The following is a 17,424-nucleotide window of genomic DNA, read 5'->3' as shown; positions in this document are numbered from 1 at the left end:
ATAAGCCTTTAGGCCTAAAGCAAATATTATGCTGGAGAGCAGTGTGTAACTCTTAACTGTTGAGATATTCATCACAGACTTAGACCTAGGCTACTTTGAATGTTATGGCTGATCAGTGTCGACCTATAGTATTAAATTATGTAAAGTAAACCTGATAACTCTAATTAGTCGAGAGATATAGGCTAGTCGCATTTAAAGTCGCTTCTTGTCACCTTTTAAAGTGGCCTTCAACTCGTGATTTTGAGTGTAAGCTATTAGATTACATACGGTAACGTGGACCTGCAGTGTCCGCAAAGAGATCAGGTGATCCAGTAACTAAAAAGCGTAGGCAGAGTGGTGAAAATGAAAAAGACAAATAATGTTTGAGCCACACTTAGACTGGTTTTATTCTACACATATCCCATATTTGGGGCAGCAGCTTAACGATGGCACGTTGAGGGGAGTTAAAGAGTAGGGATATTGTGCTGTATTGTTTTTGTCTATTTTAACAAACACAGGTGGGAGAGATCATGGGGCTGTGCTACAGTCTTCGCCCCCGACTATTTGGAGATTTAAGTGCTTCTATTTCAAACGCTACCTCGGATTCCGATCAGCCTCCAGATTCCGCTCTTTCGCGTACTGGGGGACCTCCTCAAGAGGACGCCGGTGGATACTGCGAGAATGCACCGCTTCGCACAAGCCAAACACACCCCTGGGACACCGGCAAACAGCTGTGTGGAGACGCTTGCTCTGGAGACTTGAATACGGGTGGTTCATTAATACAGAATGGAGGTGGTAAGGGATCGGGAAAGGACCGTAGACGATTGCAATTGCTGCAAAAGAATGCCCCTCTTAAGCAGAAACATTGGGATAAGTTGTTGGTGGAGGAGAAGGAGGCCGAGAAGGAGGCTAAGAAAGTCAGCAAAACCATTGACAAGGCCTTGAAAGAGCTCAAACGGGAATATAAACAGACCCACAGGCTTCTACTATTGGGTAGGTGTGAACCGACTCTGTATCCATGCAGTTTCGCACCATTGTTTGTGGACCAGGGCCATTGTCTACACCTACAGTAGCAATCTCTTAAATGGCTAAGAGTGTTTCAGTGTTAAGTAGGCCAATGTGCTCATTGATCATGTTATCTCATATATGCAACGACTAGTGCCCAAACTGGATGTAAGGTGCCAGTGCTGCCCTAATTTAGCAGTCGCATTATCATCGGTTGTGATAGGCATGCATTTGGTAGCCTAATCATAAAAAAAATGCATTTCATAGTTTGTACATAAATGTATTTGGCTAATAAAAACTTCTAGTCATTGAAATTGCAGGCCTGCACAAACATAATGGGCATATGCTACAAGCAATTGTATGTTGGCCTACAGGAAAGGCAAGTCCATAATGTATGGGCAAGACTTCATTTATTTAGATCCAATGAGTCATTAATGTCACCTTGAAGTCCAGTGTGTGAAATAATACAGTGTGAGTAGCTGGGAAATTATTTACATTTCATCCTTTATCATCTCTTAAACCAAAATAACCCTGTTGTAAGAACAGAACAATTAAGGAGAAAGAGTATCAGAGTATACTGTAGTATTTACTAGGGCTGTCAAGCGATTAAAAAATAGTCTAATTAATTAGATACTCTGTGATTAATAGCATTTTTGCTATAAACATATTTTAAAAACAATTTAGGCAGATGAGTGAATCAATGAACAGCCAAACCAACATTATAGACTTAAAAGTTCAACGTCTCTTTTATTTTACTTTATCATTTTTATTACAATTTTCCCTTTGGCGCAGGCATCAGCGTAGTGCCTGGTGTCAGATTTTTAGCAGGATAAATGCAAAGTTTTCACTCACTGTCAATGACATGTGCAGTACCCTAACACCAAGGTAATGTGTGGTATACCCCCCATAATTTGTCCTTTTTTTGGCCATTCAGACATGTTGTAGATTTTTATTCAGTGTGCAACAAATGTTGTTGATTTAGTAAGGACTCGTCGGTTAGTTAGTTAGTTAGTCGGTTGGTCATAGGGTAGGCTAAGTAAACATGTTTGCAAAATTAATTTTGACAATGCTGGCGGCTAGTATTATTATCATCAAGAGGTGTGCTAACTCTTACCTCCGGATTACTTTGCATTGAGCTGATACTTAAGACTTTACAAACTCCTATGGTTGGCAACAGAAATTCTTTACTGTAGAAATAGTAGAGAATGATTCTGTCAACAGGAGTGGTCTGGGCATGTTTCATTCCCAGGACCAAGCAGTGCTTCATGTCACTATGAAATGCAATTAATCAGCGTTAATATCAACGTGTTATTCTTTCTGTAATTAATTAATCGAAATTAACGTGTTATTTTAACAGCCCTACAGTAGTATTTACTTATTGAAATAATTGCAGTGGCTTTGGCCTGAAAACATGTATGCTTTCAGGGTTTTGGTGTTGTTGACAGCAGTCAATATCTACTGAACTGAATTGTTCATGATATTGCATTTGTTTATGTTTTATATTTAAATTTCTTAGCAGACGCTTTTGTCCAAAACGACCGACTTTATATTTTAACCAAACAAAACACACCTAACCAATTTATTTTTCAATGTACTTCAACAAATCTTTCTATCCTTTATGATGTGTCAATGGGTCAATAGATCATGAAAAATAAACACATTGAAAAATCTTTTAATTTATTATTCCAAAAAATGTCTTTATGTATTTTACTGATTTAATTATTTAATCATCTTTCACTTACAATGAAAGATAGAGGGCTACATATAATTAAAGATGTGTCACAAAATTATCCTACTTTATCAGGGGCCATGCACACAACAGTGATGAAAACAGAATTTTTGCTGCATTTTTTTGCCTCTCATTAACACAACACCGCAAACACAAGGAATGTAGCATGAAGCATGGCTTTGACAATTAATTTTATTCAGTTGTAGGCTTGCATGCAGGTTATACAAGAAAAAGGCATGGTCACTCAGTTTCGCATTTCCATATGGACACTGTTTTCAGAAATCTTTGTTGTTGTGTAGCAACCCCTCTATTGTAAAATAAATACACTGAAAAAGATTTTCAAATGTAGCCTGGTTAAAACCAGACACATTCACTTTGGCTAAGGCCAGAGTTTTTACCAGAATCTTTCAGTTTTTTCCGGAAATGTTGTCCTTTGCTGCCATCTTTAGGGGAAAGTTCACAATTTCTTTGCCGTTTAATAAAAAAAAAAAAAAAAAACATAGTCCAGTCCATACAACTTCATTTCAATTTCAAAAGAAATACTGGACTATGTTTTTTTTTTTTTAAACGGCGACGAAATTGTGAATTTCCAGAGCACACTTGGCAATTGACTCCTACGGACTTTCCCCTAAAGATGGCAGCAAAGATGACAACATTTCCGGTAAGGTACTGGCTTGATGAAATTCATTCTGGACTCTCTATCCGACCACATAAAGACCTCGGGATACTTCGGTTTGGCTTTAGGGACCCTCTACTCACTACCACGTAAGTGTAATGTTGTTTGGAACTGTAGAAGAGGTATAAAAATAGGGTTTTGTAGCGGCGAAATAATATGCCCTTCTCACTTCCACTCTAACGAGTTTTGACTAAAAACGGTAACGTCGAACTTTCTTAAAACACATCCAAATGACATGATTTGGATGTCAACTCAACGTATGTACTCCCAATCATCCGTAAATTGATCTAAAGTGCATTTTACTCCAGATAATTCCTTTAAGTTTATTAGTTTTACAGTTGACTACAGTTGACAGTTCACTAGGCTATAAGTCCACACAAACAATTCTGGTTTCCTCGCACTAGCCAGTTTTGTCGTAGCCTACTCTGTCTGTTGTATGGCCTACACAGCACGCAAGCGTTGGTCAATATCTGTAACAAACAGTGCCACCTATAGGCCTGGGATATGAAGTAACGTGTTGAGTCATGTTGAGATGGATCCGTTTGGACGCAAATATTCTTAATACGGTTCCAGGGAAGACGGAGGAAAAAAAGGTCGGTTTGGTAGGTGTGGACTAGGCCTAAGCTGAAGGTGCCGATATTTCATCAAGACTGAAATATCCTTAAGGCATGCAGAAATCCTATGGGAAACGGTTAGTGGTGGACACCGAAACCCGGTTCTAATAACCGGCGCCGAGGCAAGCAGTAGTAATGACATCAAATAACAACGTGGATTTCGGTGCCTCATTTCGATGGCACTTAAATCTCTGGGTTTTTTTTTTTTTTTAATACGAGGCATCACTTCACGTCACGCACCATCTGTAACATCTTGCTCTGCTCTGATAGCACCACATTCTATACAGTTAGCTAACATAAACATTTCAACATATAAGCCTAAAGCAGAGGGGTGCACCATAGTGTTATCACAATACCAAAATTATTGTTTCAATACCGATACCAAGTCAAGAATTGCGATTTCGATACTTCTTCGATACTTACTTTAAAAATTTATTTGATTTGAGGGCCCCTACCAACTTGACGTCATCATTAATATTGAATACAGTGAGCACACCAGTGGCCATCCTACATTCTGCTTGACTCTCCACACACACACACAAACTACGCACGGAAAATGATGGCTTATGTCATATTTCATATATTTTGGAATTCATATAAAGTGTATATTTTGTTAAGAATGTATAGTATTTTATAATCTGCATAATTACTAGTAGTTAAAAATATTATCACTTAAACTAGCAGCCATGCCTCGCTGTTTATGGAACGACAGCTGCGCGTATGTGTGTGAGGAGAAAAGACGCACAGGCTACGGGAGGAGGCACTAGAAGCATACCTTACGCACGGGCATGTTACTTCAAAAGAACGTCACGGTTATTCTTAAAACGTCATGGTCATTCTTAAAAGTATCGATATTAATAAAATTAGGTGTTGGTCATTTTTAATTTCAGGGTATTGCGATACTTTTCTAGTATTGGTGCACCATGCAACACTAGTGCACCACATAGGTTAGTGACCGTGTTTGACAGCTTGCGTGAGTCCATGCCATTGCCAAGTAGCCTACTTTAAAGGACCAGTATGTAGGAAATATATAGAAAATAAATTGTAACCATTCCAAAAATGATCACCATATGTCGTCAGAGAGTAAGGAAACACGATGAATTGAAGTAATGGCTTATTTGACAACATTACTATAACCAGTGGTGGAGGAAGTACTGAAACTCAGTACTTAAGTAAAAGTACAAATAAGCAAAGAAATATTTACTTTAGTAAAGGTAAAAGTACCACAATGATAACCCTACTTAAGTAAAAGTAAAAAGTACCTGTTTTTAAATGTATTAAAAGAAAAAGTATTTGCATAATGATTTATTCTCTTTATCTATATTCTAATTAAAAAAAAATATGGGCTGTGACATTTTAATTAAGCTAGTTTTAGGTTATACTAGGCTAGATAGATTTAAGCTAATGTAATTGTGCTTACCATCTGTGGCCCAGTTTACATTCTGACTTAGCCTACAATTCTGGAGAATGTAATTCTGGTTATCTACGACAGGTAGGCTAACTTCAGCTAAATATGTTACGTTGGTGAGAGAGAGATTTTTTGTTTTCACTGTTTCCGTAATGTGTAGCTGGGCCATGGTTGGAGAAATGTTAAAGCATGCTAGTGCGCAGGTAATGGAGTAGACGTGTTTTCCGTGAGCTCCTGCCAAGTACAACTTTTATTTTCTTATAAAGCGCAGTACGGTCAATATTTTGCATTATACTTTCCCACTCCGTTATCTTGGAAGTGTGAGCTGTCGATTGTGATGTTTCCTGCCTGAAAATGAGTGACTCTCGACCTAAACGCGAGGCTTCAAAGAACACCTCAGCACGCAGCAAGCCAGATTCTCTTAAAAGCTCAGCTAAAGGGAATGCTAACGTCGGTGAGGTGGCTAGCATGGAGTCAGACATATTGAGTGCAACTAAATTCACGGAGGCTCTGCAAGCTTTAAAAGTGGACATATGTGGCAAGATTGATTCTAAAGTGGACTTGTTATCCAACAGTCTCCGAAACGAAATATCTGCCGTCAAGGAGGAGCTCAAAAACTCATTGTCGGGCTTGCAGGCTACCGTGGATACCCATGCTTCCACTATTCAAGAGCTGGAGACTTTCGCCTCAACTCATAGCGACACAGTCGCTAGCTTGGAGTCCAAACTTGAAGAGTTATATGCCGAAGTGTGTGCACTAAAGTCAAAATGCGACGACCTGGAGGGCAGGCAGAGGAGGCATAATCTCCGCATATTAGGGATACCCGAGGGAGATGAAGGGAACATTCATCCTACACAATTTATCGCTCAGATTCTTCAAGATATGCTAGGGCTGGATGAAAAGCCCTTGCTGGACAGAGCACATCGCACTCCCCGTGAAAGGCCGAAGAAGATTGGAAAGGCTGCGTCACGTCCACGCGCGTTTGTAATCAGAGTACACTACTACGATGTCCGTGACCAGATTCTCCGACGAGCATCTGAGGCATCCCCACTACAACGCAACGGCAACAGACTGTCCATCTTCCCTGACTTCACGGCTGAGGTAGCAAAGAAACGTGCGGCATTTACCCCTGTGAAGAAGATTCTACATGATCACCCTTCTATCAAATTTGGACTGTTTTTTCCTGCGGAGCTAAAAATCACGCTGGGAAAGGGTGAGGTTTACAAATGTTCTAATCCTGACAAAGCAATGGCCTTTGTGACAACCACAGTGGGTGAAACCATAGAGTAGAGGGAATTTTGAACAACCATGTTTGTGTAGGCTACTTGTTATGTTGGATGCCAAATTGTAATTCTACTAAGCTGACATATATATCAATCAGCTGATTTTTTTTTTCCACCCAGTAGTCCTCATCTAATAACATTGGCTATTTACAGTGCATGCAGACCAGCACTCTTTTGCTTGTGTACTGTCACAGTTTAAATTTTTTTCCCTTATAAAAACAAAGAAAGAAAAAAGAAATGGGAACAACAATATTGTGCTTTTTTGTTATTTGAACACTCTACATTTAGGCTTTAGCCTAGTACTTGGCCCAGTGGGCATGGAAGTGAAGTTCCATTAAGAGTTTAATGTGTTCTTTAGGGAGGGATGCGTGCGTTAAGTTCAGGTTGACGCTTCAGCAGTCTTTGGTTTGTATCTGTGTCTATGTTTACTATGTTTTTTCTTTTTACTTTTTGTATGTGTATGGGCCTTCTAATTTGTGTAGTTTCAACGCCAGATTCTTTATTATAATGTTATGCTTACTACTGATTCATACATTTTCTGCCTCCATTCTTGCCGTAATATGAACCCCCAAAGTATTCCAAAACCCACTCTTCAACATGGGGGACATGCACTCAAATTTACATGCTGGAATGTAAAAGGACTGAATGAACCAGTCAAGAGAAGCAAAGTTCTTCATCATCTTCAAACTCTTGGGACCCACATCGCTTTCCTACAGGAAACGCACTTGAAAACAGATAAACATTCTTTGTTGCAGAAACGATGGGTTGGCCAGGTGTATCACTCACAATTCGGCTGTAAGGCAAGAGGAACTGCAATTCTCATTCACAAGTCTGTTCCATTTACTTTGTCAAAAACCAAAATAGATAAGAATGGAAGATATGTCATAGTAACAGGAACACTTTATAACACCCCAGTGATTTTAGCAAATGTGTATGCCCCCAATTGGGATGACAACATTTTTTTCAAATCCTTTTTGTCTTTTTTCCAAGATATGCAGTCTCAGTGCCTCATCTTAGGTGGTGACTTTAACTGTTGGCTGAATCCTTCTTTAGACCGCTCCTTTATGAATAGCAAGCCTCAAACAAAGTCAGCTAAACTAATCAAGTCCTTTTTAAAAGAATTTCATGTATCTGATGTCTGGCGGTTCCTGAACCCAACTGATAGAGCTTATTCCTTTTTCTCAAATGTGCACCACACATTCACACGTATAGACTATTTTCTATTAGATAATCGTTTCCTTTCTGCTGTGCACTCATGTACATATAACCCCATATTTATCTCTGATCATAGTCCTGTAACTCTGGAACTTAACTGGAAAGGTCATACAAAGCCACGTCCACCATGGCGTTTTAACACTCGTCTACTATCAGACGATGATTTTGTGCAATTCATGTCCACCAATATTGATGTGTTTATCAAGGTCAACAAAACTGCAGACACTTCCCCCTCTATCCTATGGGAAACATTTAAGGCATTTGCCAGGGGCATCATCATTTCTTATGCAAGCTACGAGAAAAGAATGAGAGAAAAAAGAATTGCAGAACTTCTATATCAGATTTCACAACTTGACCAAACGTACGCCTCTTCTCCCTCCCCAGATGTGTATAAGCAGAGACTGGTATTACAATCTGAATTTAATAACTTGTCAAGCACTCTTGCTGAAGACCTCCTTTTTAAATGTAGATACACTCTATATGAACAAGGTGATAAATCCAGCAAACTGTTAGCTCATCAACTGCGTAGCAAAACCTCAGCGCAACAAATTTTGAAGATAAATACACCAACAGGGACTACAGTTGATCCACAACAAATAAATGACCAATTCAAAACTTACTACTACTACTTATACACTTCTGAGGCACAAGGCGGAATATCTGAATTGGACTCTTTCTTTCAGAATCTTCCTATTCCCAGTTTAGACGAAACCTCAGCGTCAGATTTAGAACAGCCAATCACATTAGATGAGATATCCAGCGCAATCCGTGCAATGCAAATTGGTAAATGTCCAGGCCCAGATGGCTTCCCTGTAGAATTCTATAAAAAAAATTCTGATCTATTGACCCCTCTCTTGCTTGAAATGTTGAATGAATCATTTACCTCCACCTGCTTACCACCATCTCTACGGCAAGCATCTATCTCCTTGATATTAAAAAAAAACAAAGACCCACTCCTCTGCGGCTCCTATAGACCTATTTCGTTGATCAATGTAGATGCTAAGCTATTAGCTAAGGTATTGGCTATGCGTTTAGACTCCATTTTACCTTCATTGATATCTCATGACCAAACAGGATTCATTAAAAATAGACATTCCTTTTTCAATGTTAGACGTCTATTTAACATAATATACTCTCCCCCTTCACGCGGTTCGGAGGCCGTTGTTGCGTTAGATGCGGAGAAGGCCTTCGACCGTGTGGAGTTAAATGACCTTTTCTACACCCTGAAGAAGTTTGGGTTATGTGACAAATTCATCTCCTGGATTAAACTCTTATACCATCTCCCCTCTGCCTCAGTTAGAACCAACAATATAAATTCAGAATACTTCAATCTTCAACGTGGCACCAGACAGGGCTGCCCGTTATCTCCTTTACTTTTTGCAATTGCTATTGAGCCTCTCTCTGTAGCTTTACGTTCTCATTCACAGATCTCTGGCATACTCAGGGGTGAAGTTGAGCAAAAGGTTGCTCTGTATGCCGATGCCTTGCTTCTTTTCCTTTCTAATCTGAGTTCTTCACTGCCAAATGTATTCTCCACACTTCATGCCTTTGGGGCTATTTCAGGCTACAAGGTCAACTATGACAAAAGCGAGATCTTTCCTTTGAACACAGCCGGACGCAACTTTATCTCACAAACAAATATACCATTTAAAGTAGTTTCTGATAAATTCACCTATCTAGGTATTCAAATAACAGATAAGTTTGAAAGGCTCTTCAGAGCAAACTTTGATCCTCTGCTAACTAGAACTAAACAAGATCTAATACGCTGGTCTTTACTTCCCCTATCTATGGCTGGGCGTGTTAACTCGGTTAAGATGAATATTCTACCTAAATTCTCTTACCTCTTTCAGTGTTTGCCAGTATACCTAACCAAAACTTTCTTCCGTAAATTAGACAGTTTGATTTCCAAATTCCTTTGGCAGAATCGGCCTTCAAGACTCCGCAAAGTTTATTTAGAAAGACCAAGGGTTCTTGGTGGCCTTGCTTTACCAAACTTCCAATTTTATTATTGGGCTGCCAACTTACGTATATTTCACTACTGGCTACAAATCCCAAATGCAGAACATACTGCCGCCTGGGTCAATATGGAAGCTACTTCCTGCAAACCATCTTCCCTCCCAGCACTCTTATATTCTCCTAGAACCTCTTCCACTGTACAATACACAAAAAATATACTTGTGAGGACTACTCTCAAAATTTGGAAACAGATTAAGCTTCACTTTGACATTACTCCATCTCTGCTTCATGCCCCTATCAATCAAAATCATTCATTTCCACCATCATTAATGGGCAAGGCATGGGTTCAAGCAGGTATCACCTCTTTCAGTGACCTCTTCATAGATGAAACCTTTGCCTCGTTTAAGCAGCTGACCGGACGATTCTCCTTGGGTAAAAATAATTTCTTTCAATATTTACAGATACGCAGCTTTGTTCAAGCTGAAACCCCTAACTTCCCCATTAAGCCACAAGATGAAAAAAACATATTTCTACAACCAGTTTTCAGAGAGAAAGGTTTCATTTCATACATGTATAGCAAAATATTTTCTGAATACAATCATTCCCTTTCTTCCATTAAGACTCTCTGGGAACAAGATCTTGGGGAGGTGTTGGGAGGATATATGGGAGAGAATCTTGTACCGTGTGCATTCTTCATCCTTCTGTGCCAAACATGGTTTAATACAATTTAAAATCCTTCATCGCACCCACTGGACTAAAGAGAGACTCTCTAGGATTTATCCCCATATAAGCCCCCTATGTGATCGATGCCAACAGTCTCCAGCCTCCCTAATTCATATGTTTTTATCTTGTCCAAGTCTTCATAATTTCTGGACTGAAATTTTTAATATTCTTTCAACTGTTTTAAATGTGCCCTGTGATCCTACCCCAGTGACAGTCCTATTTGGAGTGCTACCCCTTACTCTTATGGTGCCTAAATACAAGGCCGATTTTGTAGCATTTGCCGCGCTCCTGGCTAGGAGATTGATCTTATTCAAGTGGAAATCCTCTGCTCCTCCTACAGTTTATCAATGGCTGAGAGATCTTTTGTCCTTTTCCAAATTAGAGAAGATGAGAGCTACACTACATGGGTCCACGATTAAATTCTATAAAATATGGAACCCTTTTCTTGAACATTTGAAATCAATTCAGTTCCCATCTACCGACTTGTAGGCTATACTCTTAGGGGTGTTTAATATCTGTGTTACCAGTAGGCGGCTGTTACCTTTGCTATCTTTTTTTTTCTGGCTTTAATCTTGTATTTATGTGTCAGTTGTGAGGCCCAATTTTATTTGTTGTTGTTTTGTTTTCAAGGATTTATTTAGTTTGTGTGTTTTGTTTTTACTATTTATTATTATTTCTTTTTCTGCTATCCATTTAGTTTCTAGTTTAGTATCTGTGTGGTTGTGTATGTGTGTATATATGTTAAGGTAAGTAAAAAACCCAAATGTATCATTTTATCATTGTATTTGACCGATACCTTCAATAAACATATGAATAAAAAAAAAAAAGAAATGTTAAAGCAGCTGCAGGTCAACTAACGTAAGCTATGTCTTCATTACAACTGGCAACCCAGAGCATCTCGTCTAGGTAGTCTTGAGAACTAGGGGTGGGCGATATGGACAAAAAATAATATCTCGATATTTTTCGTGATTTTGACGATAACGATAATTAGTCGATATCCTTTAAAAAAAATGTTTTGTTAAAGTCTGAGTTACTTTACAGCTCATTATTTATGAATAGCATCATTACAATAATAACCAATAACCTAACCTGTGACTTTTTAACCAAATCAACCAATGCATTGTTACTCTGACACATTTCCAATTCTGCCCCCACTTGTGTGTGTGGCAATGACATGGTCTAGCCAGCTACATTAGAGAAGATGAATAGGCCTAACAGTTTCCCAAGAGAAAGTCTGAAGCTATAGTTCCTTTCAAACCTTTACATAGGATTCACTGTAAAACTAAGCAGACCAACAGAGTACATCTCAGTTATTTCCTTCGATGTTTTGTTTAAGAGCAATCATGTAGGCTAGCATTCCAAGTTTAAAAATAGAAACTAATGCTAATGTATATTAGGGCTGCACGATATTAGGAAAACATGCGATATGCGATAACATTATTGAGTACTGCGATAACGATATAACTTGCGATATTTAAATATTTAATGTTTTTCTCTGTTCTACTTGCTGCTAACATAGACTGTAGGGTTGGGGGGGGGGTAAATGTATAATTACAGAAATAAATGTATAATTTTCTACATAAACAATATAAATATACTGCTCAAAAAAATTAAGGGGACACTTCAATCATACACTGGATTGGTGCTCTGACACTGTTTGGTTCTGAGCATAAGAAAAACTTTTAAGGCGAGTGTTTTATTTTGCAAGAACTGTCAGAAATTCTGTGAATGTAGTTTGAGAATGGAGAGAAGGGTGGAAGGTTTCAAAAAATGGGTTTTAACAATTGTGAAAAACTGTAAGTGTTCCTTAAATTTTTTTGAGCAGTATATTATGTAGCCTAGGCTTTATATGGCCTGATGAAAGTGGACAGCTAAGATACCTACTGACTAGGCTATCGAAGTTGTGTGGAAGATGTGCTCCAAGAAAATCCTCGTAAAAGACTGATAGACAGCCAATCTGAATACTTGTGCACCAACCAGCGGAATATTCCACATTGCCAGCCTTCGCTGGGCCTAGAAAAAAAGCTAGGCCTACTTAAGCTATATCGCGGCGGTCACTCATCTAAAATCTTAAGTAGCCCAGTCTAACCTCATACGCTGCGCATCCCACGTTATTAGGCTACCGGCATGCCGACTACGAGGGCAGCGGAAAGTGAAAGTAAGTGGCTGCGATCGCAGTCCAGGCTAACGAAGTAGGCTAAACAACTTTTACAAATAACGAATCCTGATTACCTCTCTGCTGCTGTCTGGGGCTTTTGCTAAATGCAAATCATGAAATACAAGCCTTACAGTGAAAGATAGATAGGCTATCTTCTGATCCTATAACAACAACGAAAGAAATTGTTTATTTTAACACAGTGGAGAAGGACGCATTTGGCGCTCTGTTTGTAATACGTCGTCCTTTATAAAACCAAAATATTTCCATATAACAGACGTGCTTTTCCTTTAGTCACCAATTCCTCTTCACATAAGTGTAACCTACCTCGCTTGACTCACTATCTTCAGCCATCACGACTTAGCTCCTGCCTCAACACCTAAAACACCACACACCTAAACTGGTAGGGGACGGGCTTCTAGGGCTGCATGACAGCATCGGTTTGGTAAAATATGTTGACATTCAGAATGTGAATACATCATAGACTGTAGGCCATGGAATGCGCACGGCACAGAAAATGTATCAAAATTTATCGAAAATTAAGTAATCTTTGCGGTATGTCCATCACAAGCGTTGATATCGCGATAACGATAGATTTTAGATATATCGTGCAGCCCTAATGTATATGAGAAATCCCATAGAGATGCTAACGGTTAGCATAATCAGTAAACGTAGATATTTAGAGCGAACTTCAGTCCATTTACAAAAGAGTTACATGAGAATAGTTCTTTGTTTACAACTGACTATTAAAATACTCAAAGGCTAATGTTTTCTCTACATATAATACCGTGTAGGAAAAAACGTGACTGTCTCATCAATGCTACTTGAACAGAAGTAGCCGCAGAAAATCCCAAGTAGGCTACTCTCGCTGCACAAAATAAACATTAGGTGTGCGTGTGACAACGTTGTGACCACTGAACTTTATATATGTTCTTTATAGATCAGGTTGTGACCCACTAGTGATCACATGACACTTGCTCTCCCGCATACACCTCCTGGGAATGTATGATTCTTCAATGCGTGATTTCGAGTGTTTTCCAGACTCTGCCGTAATAGTTCTGGGGGACTTCAACCACTGCAATCTCTCTGACGAGCTCCCAAACTACACTCAACAGGTGACATGTCCGACAAGAGGAGATAACATTCTGGTTCACTGCTACACCTCTATCACTTCGGCTTACCGTGCATTCCCGAGTGCTCCGCTGGGAAAGTCTGACCACGCAACACTCTTCCTCGTCCCAGAGTATCGTCAGAAACTTAAATCTGTGAAGCCGAAGTCCAACATCGTGAAAGTATGGTCCACAGATGCTATCGATACGCTGAAAGGCTGCTTTGAAAGCACCAACTGGGACATCTTTAAACACACGTGTCGGCCTAGACGAGTACACAGAGGCTGTGACGTCATGCGTCTGGTTTTGTGTTGATGACTGCATTGGGACCAAATGCATCAAGACATAATATGGCAATGATAAACCCTGGTTCACCAAAGAGGTTGCTGCACTTTGCAGGAAAAAAGTTCTGCATTTAAGAAAGGAGACAAGGGGGAGTATAAGACTGCCAAGTATGAACTTCGTTCTGCTATCAGAAAAGCTAAAGCTGATTATGCATTGAAACTGGAGCATCAACTGGCCACCAACAACCCCAGGTCAGTCTGGAAAAGTCTGAAGGAGAAGACCATTTTCAATAGAGGGCCTACTTCACCACCAGATGAGGACCCTGAGCTTCCTGATAGACTCAATGCATTTTATGCCCGGTTTGAGGACAATCAGTCACCGGCAGTCTTCCCCTCTCCTCCCACCTCCCCCACTCCTCCCTTTGTCATCCAGGAGGCAGAGGTGTGCAAACTTTTAAAAAAACAGAAGGCCAGGAAAGCAGCAGGACCAGATCAGCTTTCCCCAGCTGTTTTCAGTGTGTAGTTCCACAGTGTTTTAAATCATCTACCATCATTTCGGTCCCGAAGACAACAAAAACAACTGGGCTCAACGACTTCAGGCCAGTTGCCCTCACTTCAGTGGCTATGAAGGTGTTTGAGCCATAGACTGTATATATAGAACTGGACAGTGTTCCGTCTCTTTGAAGTGATGGGAGCGCTAGTCCAGAGCCCCCTGGTGGCTGGCTGCAGTACAATGTGTAACTCCGCCCATCCCCATGTATTTCAATGGCCAAGTAGCCAACTTTCCGTGTCACCTTTCTCCCCTATTTTTGTATCTACAACTTTTTATTCGAAAAAATAGTTTTCAAGATGCTTCAATACACACAATTTTTCTTTTCTCGCTGAAATTATTTTTTTTTATGTTATTTTAACAAATCTAAAAAGGGCGTGTTTACACCTATGATTGACAGCTGGCTGGCTGCAGACACAACGCTTTGTCCATTATGTTTTACCGTCTAGGCTGCAGACACGACCACGTCATCGCTCCCGTCATACATTGTGTAGTTGTTTGTAAGAGACATCGTTGTTAATTGTGACAGATTCTTTGTGAAAAAAAGATATGTGCTGTTCTTTCGTAGATGCTAAGTGTATTAGCTTATAGCGTGCTAAATCATGCTAGCATTAGCCAGTTGATGGGTAAAGTAAAAGGGCTCTGGTATATTCAGTGGCACAAAAAGTGGGTATGCGCTATATGTGGCGCATAGGGGCGCAGCACCGTGGGGGCGCCAAAGTGATGGTAAAAAAAAAAAATATATATATATATTTGGTATATTCTATATGTAGCTACTGTTGTACGTTTCTAAATCATTTCTGCATTTCCTCAATGTTAAATAACATTTTAGAGGACTAACAGGCTAAACTAGGCGCCCTATCTCATAAGATTCCATCATAGAATTTTGACATAGAAAAGAGTGGGGGCGCTGTGAGCGCTGAGTGAGCAGGTACGAGTAGTGAGTTTTCGTCTATGGAAAAAGACGGATACAGCAAAAAAAGCTGTCGGGGGCTAAACATAGAAAAAGAAAGAGGGAAAATGAGATGTCATGTCAAGGGATGTGACAGTAGTAAGTGGATGGTGAAAAGCAACAGGTAGGATTTATAGTGTGACGTCTGTGCTTGGAGGCTTGCAAATATTCATGTTAACTTCAATTTAAAGTTAACTTCAAGTTACTTCAAAATCTAAATGTGTTATGCATTACTTATTACTGTCATTTCAAAGTAATTTGTTACATTATAATATTACTGTCTCTGAATTGTAAGGCATTACACTACTATTGCATTACTTTCACCAAAGTATCTGGAAATATGGATTTACCATTCTAAATGCAGTTTATTACGCTCCTGCCAGGCTACACAATCTTTTTTCTGCATTTCTATCCCTTTATTCTCTTTTAGTTCAATTGTGAATTCAAGTTCACAGCTCAAAGCTGACATGCACTAGAAGTTTGTGTTTAGTCAAGAATCAAAAAGATTAGCGTGGCACCACTTTAGATGTTTCATTAAATGACTTGTGCTATTTCGCGAGGCATAGTGAGATCTTTCGGTGCACTAACTATTATGTTCTTCATATCCTTGTCTTTGAGCGTAGGCTTATGTCCATCCCGCAAATAGAGTCCGCTGCAGCCACAGTCATCTTCAACCAGTATCAGGAGATAACGTTCTACTATTTTGCGCGGATTTTTTCTCTGTTGTTCTCGTGGTGGTGTTTGCAAATGTATCAAAACAAAACACTGCTTAATTTTTGGTTAAAATGCATTGTAACGCGCGTTACTGAAGTTTGTACCGAGTAAAATATTACCCAATTTTTTTTTGTAATGCCTTACATTACCGCGTTACCGCAAACAGCAATATATTACAGTAATTACATTACTTTTGTAACGCATTACTCCCAACACTGATTACATCCTCTCGCGTAATTCTAACTTTCTAGTTTAAAAAGATCATTAATTATCCAGGACAGTCACTCAAACAAGAAAACAATCATGGAAAATCCAGTATGTGTGGCAAGTGCAACCCTAGGTCACACTCAAGACTCTTTTCTAGTGTGCCAATGAGGAATCACTTAGGAAAAAGCAGGCACAGGGACACTATTGTTTTTCTGATGTTTTCCTTATTATGATCGCCGCCAAGCGAAGTGGAGGTCATAGGTTTAATAGTTTTTTTTCTTCTGGATTTTTTTTCTTCCTTTTTGTGTCACCAATTCCTGGTGACACTGAAAGACTGGGATGCATGAAACTTGTTGGGCATGTAGCCCCACAAGGATGAAACGGAACCATTGTTTTTCGTTTTTATCCGATCGTGGAATTCCGTTCATGGGGGACTATACAATAAATTAATATATGTGTACATTTAGTGACTGTACACTATGCATGGAGACATACATGCTCAGGCCATCCTTAAAAATATTTTTGTTTGCCGTAACCCGACTGATCCTGTTAATTTAGGACCGACCCATATATTGTTTTTTTCCTTTTAGCCCAACCAAACAGCCTGTCATAAACTTGCATTAAAGGGAAACTTGGCAGGATTTCCCCCTCTGCTGGAGAAATTGTGCATTATGCTATTTCAAACTGTGGGAAAGGTAACGATAAAGCACATGGATTTGAGACTTTTAAGACTTTTTTACTCTTCAAATAACTAATACAAATCATTAATATAAATTATATTTTAGTAATTATTGTGAATATAAATTGCCTACGTAAGTATTGTGAATATAAATATAAATTGCCTACGTTTTTTAGAATGGCCGTG

The 17,424-nt window shown here is 39.3% G+C and overlaps 1 protein-coding gene across 1 annotated transcript in view; it reads left to right on the top strand.

Annotated features, from left to right (window-relative positions):
• The first annotated feature begins 316 nt into the window (after positions 1-316).
• LOC143133623 (guanine nucleotide-binding protein G(olf) subunit alpha) overlaps positions 317-17,424 on the top strand; it is a 276,765-nt gene continuing 259,657 nt past the window's right edge. Inside the window, exon 1 of the mRNA XM_076293378.1 lies at positions 317-972. Coding sequence (XP_076149493.1) covers positions 510-972 — 463 coding nt within the window. The 5' untranslated portion in view covers positions 317-509. The remainder of the gene's footprint in view (positions 973-17,424) is intronic.

The sequence above is a fragment of the Alosa pseudoharengus genome, unplaced genomic scaffold (genome assembly GCF_046254945.1).
Source record: "Alosa pseudoharengus isolate Yale_2024_CS ecotype anadromous, Long Island Sound unplaced genomic scaffold, YU_APseudo_1.1 YU_APseudo_1.1_scf_2, whole genome shotgun sequence".
Classification (NCBI taxonomy): Eukaryota; Metazoa; Chordata; class Actinopteri; order Clupeiformes; family Clupeidae; genus Alosa; species Alosa pseudoharengus.
The sequence above is the reverse complement of the archived record's forward strand: the minus strand, read 5'-3'. Positions and strand labels throughout refer to the sequence as shown.